General features: G+C 38.0%; 1 protein-coding gene across 1 annotated transcript; it reads left to right on the top strand.

The window, feature by feature from the left end:
* Positions 1–1,190: 1,190 nt before the first annotated feature.
* LOC147550248 (uncharacterized) lies at positions 1,191–4,196 on the top strand. The gene is made up of 2 exons (XM_086668441.1): positions 1,191–3,939; positions 4,144–4,196. The coding sequence occupies exons 1-2, from the start codon at positions 1,191–1,193 to the stop codon at positions 4,194–4,196; spliced, it is 2,802 nt and encodes a 933-aa protein (XP_086524567.1).
* Positions 4,197–4,771: the final 575 nt, after the last annotated feature.

Genomic DNA, 4,771 nt, shown 5'->3' with positions numbered 1-4,771 from the left:
TTGATTCCCACTTGGTATTTATTATTTAAATTAATTTTTCATTACTCATGCTTTTAGATTTGATATATCATGCTTAGATTAAGTCTTTGATGGTCTATTCTTATTTGTTTGATGAGTAATAGTTAAACTATTTTAAATGTTAAAACGATAGTGGATATAAAAAGCTAAGACTGTTTTAAAGAAAACATTTTCCGGACTTTAGATATTTCATATCCTAAAGTCTGAGTGATAAAAAAAGTGTTCGATTAATTTGTTAGATGTTCTTTCTAAGTATTTCGTGAGTGGATTCAAAATCTCTAGTTTTTTTTTCCGTATTGATTTAGTTTCAATCATTTATTATTTTCGCTTTGTTATTTAATTTTACCATCAAAACTGAATCTCAAAGTTACTTATTCACTGGTTTAGGATTAAAAATAGTTTCAACTTGTCTTCGTGGGATCGACCCGTACTTGCTAGGTCTACACTACATAGACCCGTGCACTTGCGGATTTTATTATAAAATACGGATTTATTTTAGCCTATTATTTAGGTTAGTTTAAATACGCATCAAGTTTTTGGCGCCGCTGCCGGGGATAAGTTAGGAAATTTGTTTTGATCTTGGATTAGTTAGTTTTAGGGTTTCAAATTTATTTTCTTATTTTTATTTTGTTTTTGTCTTTTTTAGATCACTTTAACTTGCTTTTCTTGTTTTTGGTGTGTAGTTCACAAAAGAAGCTAAAGAAAAGGAGCAAACAAGGAGGAGGAAATCAAGAAGACAAAGATTTTTTTTATTTTAGATTTTATTTTTATTTTTGGTGAGAGAGAGACTTTTAGACTTTCTATTTTTATTATTGTTTACTGACTACTCTGATCGAGTAACCTTTATAACAGTCAAAGTTCAAGTGTTGTGGCGAAGTAGGAGCTGTCTAGCTTTTTAGGTGAATCTGACAAACCCACTCATTGCTAGATTTTGTCTAGGTTGCTTGGTGGAGTCAGCCTGATTGTGTTTGCTTTCCTATAGGTTCTTCGTAGTGATTCTTTGGTTCGAAAAAAATAAAAAAAATAAAAATAAAAAAAAAAATTTGTTGAAAATATCCTTGGTCGTTGGGCTCTAGTGTATGCCCGATAGATATCGTGATAAGAGAGGTCGTTTCATTATTAGAAAAACACATTTAAGTAATCTTTTAGCGAATCTCTCTTTGAGTGACACTATGGGTGAAAATTTGAACCAAGCAGGGGGTGGAAATCCACCTATGACACTCAGGGATTACATGAATCCTACTAGAACATGTCAGCCATCATGCATACAGTTACCCCACACCACAACTCACTTCGAGTTAAAACCAAGCATTATCCAAATGCTCCCTGTTTTCCGTGGGGATGAGAACGAGAATCCCTACTACCATGTTAGGGATTTTGAAGAGATTTGTGGGACAATGAAATTCCCCAACATGCCTGATGAAATATTGAGACTTAGCTTGTTCCCTTTCTCTTTGAAAGAGAAAGCAAAATCTTGGTTGTATGCCTTACAACCCCATTCCATTACTACATGGGAAGAATTGAGCAGTTCGTTCCTTCTGAAATTCTTCCCGAAACACAAAACTACCTCTTTAAGGCAAAGTCTTAACAGTTTTGTACAACAAGAAGGAGAGTCTCTCTACAAGTATCTTGAGAGATTTAAAGAACTTGTATTGCAGTGTCCACACCATGGTTTTGAGAAAATGAGACTAGTCCAGATTCTTTATGACGGACTAGACTATCCCACTACATCCATGGTAGAGTCATTCTGTGGTGGCGGTTTTACTTCTAAACCCGTCGATGATTGCATGGCATTTTTAGAAGATTTGGCTGAGAAATCCCAGCAATGGGAAACTTCTAGAGGACCCCCTACTAGGGCTAATCCTACTCCGAACAGAGGTGGCATTTATAGAGTAAATGATTCGGAAAACAAACTTGCCGCCATAACTAGAAGGATAGAAGCCCTAGAAATGTGTCAGCCTAAAACCTTCATGGAGGATCCCACTCGGGTCATGAGTGTCGGAAATGAACCCATCTCTTATCCGTGTTCAGTCTGTGGAGATCCCTATCATACAAGGAACAAATGTCCCTTATCCTTCGGTTCAGATGAAAGAGCACAAGCTCATGCTATCTACCAAAATTCTAGGCATGATAATCATCAGAAGTATGATCCTTTCTCTAACTCATACAATCCAGGTTGGAGAAATCATCCAAACTTTTCATGGTCTCAAGGTCAACCTCAGGGTCAGTTTAATAATTTTACCAACCCTTCAGGTTTTAGCCATCCTAGGAATCCTCCTACCCAAACGAGCACCCAAAATTCTTCTGAAAGTAAGGGGTTATTAGAGGATACTATAAAAATGTTAGCTAAGAGCCATATAGAGTTTAAGGAAACTACCCAACAGTTTATGCAAGTTACCACCCAATCCTTGACTAGTTTACAAACTCAAGTGGGCCAACTTGCTGAGGCCCTAAATCAAAGAGAAAATGGTAAGTTTCCGAGTCAACCTGAACAAAACCCTAAGGCCATACAAGATAGACGGCCAACTGACCAAGCCAATGCTATATCCACTCTAAGGAGTGGAAGAGTCGTGGATAATAAGATCAGTGTTCCCCAGGAAAATCAGTCTGAGTGTATCCCTTTGTCTTCATCAAATAAAGCACTTAATGATGAGCCTGAGAAGGCTCCTGAGTCTGAAGAACCACCTGTAGTATCTGAGCCTTACATTCCTAGAGCTCCATACCCTCAACGTCTCGTAGAGCCAAAGAAAAAGTCTAAGTATGAGGAGATTATGGAAATATTTAAACAAATCAGCATTAACATTCCATTACTAGATGCAATTAAACAGATCCCAGCTTACGCTAAGTTCCTTAAGGACCTATGTACTAGAAAGCGTAAGATGAATGTGCATAAAAAGGTCTTTTTGACTCAACAAGTGAGTTCTATTATCCAACAAAACCTCCCACCTAAGTACAAAGATCCAGGAAGCCCTACGTTACCTTGCACTATAGGGAACCATAAGATTGAACGAGCTCTGTTAGATCTAGGTGCCAGTGTCAACCTTCTTCCTTACTCGGTGTACTTACAATTAGGTTTGGGAGAAATAAAATCCACTTCCGTAGTCCTTCAGTTGGCAGATCGGTCTGTCAGACGACCACGTGGCATAGTAGAGGATGTTTTGATAAAAGTTGGTGAGTTTATCTTTCCTGTAGATTTCATCATCTTAGATACTGAACCAATTCATGATACCCAGAGTCAAATCCCTGTCATTTTGGGTCGACCATTTTTAGCTACATCAGATGCTGTCATATACTGTAGAAGTGGTCTTTTGAGATTGTCATTTGGAAATATGACGGTGGAGATGAATATTTTTAATATGGGACTTCACCCTGATGACATAGATGAGTTCAGTGGGTTGAACTTGGTAGAATTATTAGTTCAAGATGCATTACCAACAACTCAGTCGAGAGATCCTTTAGAAACTCTATTGGCACTTTTATGCTTAGATGAGGAAGGTAGTATTAATGAGATAGAGAACATGTCAGAGTCTACTTCCTTGTTAGTGTCTGAGCTGATTACTTTGCCAACCTTAGAGTCACCACTTCCATCATATGAGTCAAATGCTCTACCACTGAGCTATGGACCCACCATAAAAGATGATGATGAATCTTGGCTGCTCAATCTAGTAAATGAGAATGATGACTCACTTGACTTAGTCAAGGACCTGGAGTTCTTTAAGGACACTAATGACATCATCATTCAACAAATTATAGAGGGTTTATCTGAACCAAATTTGGTAGAGCTTGAATCTGGTAACCGAGTGATTCCTTTGGAAGAACTCCGTGTACCTGTTTTAGAAACCTCTTGTTTAACTCTGGGTGTCTTTGATAGTCCTCTAGACCCTCTTGTGTCGTATCCCTCGGGAGCATGTTTAACAGATTGTGCAATACCTCACTTGGTTTCTCATCCCTACCTAGATCCTTTCTACCAGGACTATGCTCTTGCTGGGCCATGGCCAAACTTAACGACTTTATTGTCGTCTAAGTTTGGGGATTCTTACCCGATCACGATAGTCTCACGGGGACTACAACATATTTACACAAATGTGAGACTATCCTTCACTAAACACTTCGTGTCTTGGGTAGATCCACAGATGTTTCGCCTATTAGTTTATGGAGCTGTTCTTAAGGTTTGTTGACTCATCTATATCGTCTGGCTGAAGACGTTAAACTTAGCGCTTTCTGGGAGGCAACCCATGCATAGGACTTCTGAATCTGGTAACATCTTTCCCTAATCCTGTTATTTTGCATAGTCTTCAGAACATTGAGGACAATGTTCGGTTTAAGTTTGGGGATGGGGGATTGAATTTTTAGTCCTTATTTCAAAAATTCAAAAGGGTTCAAAATTTTTAATTTTTGGATTAGAAACGTGAGTCTAGTTGTTTTTGCTTGTTAATAGTTATAGAGTCTAGTTGGTTGTACTATGCTTTTGCTAAAGGTTTTTCCATGAATTTCGAGTCTTGAAGTTGTCTGTGCACTAGCCATGTGAGTATTAGATAGGTGAAGAGTAGACTTTTCTAAGAGAACTTAATCGATCATTAGTGGAGACTTAACCCATGTGAGATTCTGAGCCTTTCTTTTTGTTTTGAGTGATCTCTTCTGAGCTAATTCTGAGTAGAATGAAGAGCTACTCAACCTCGCAATATTCATTAGAACTCAGTTGATCTCTTGAGTTCAAATTTTACAACCACTAGGGATGTCATCAGGAAGCGAA

Source organism: Eschscholzia californica, unplaced genomic scaffold, assembly GCF_041429995.1.
Source record: "Eschscholzia californica isolate CP2 unplaced genomic scaffold, dmEscCali1.0.p SCAF_3, whole genome shotgun sequence".
NCBI classification, from domain to species: domain Eukaryota; kingdom Viridiplantae; phylum Streptophyta; class Magnoliopsida; order Ranunculales; family Papaveraceae; genus Eschscholzia; species Eschscholzia californica.
This window is presented reverse-complemented; position numbering and strand designations above follow the sequence as displayed.

Excerpts from the sequence above, each read along its gene's own strand:
- LOC147550248 (XM_086668441.1), top strand. The coding sequence starts at position 1,191 with ATGGGTGAAAATTTGAACCAAGCAGGGGGTGGAAATCCACCTATGACA. Across the intron at positions 3,940-4,143 it reads GGGAGCATGTTTAACAGATT|ATCCACAGATGTTTCGCCTA; the intron begins GTGCAATACCTC and ends TGTCTTGGGTAG.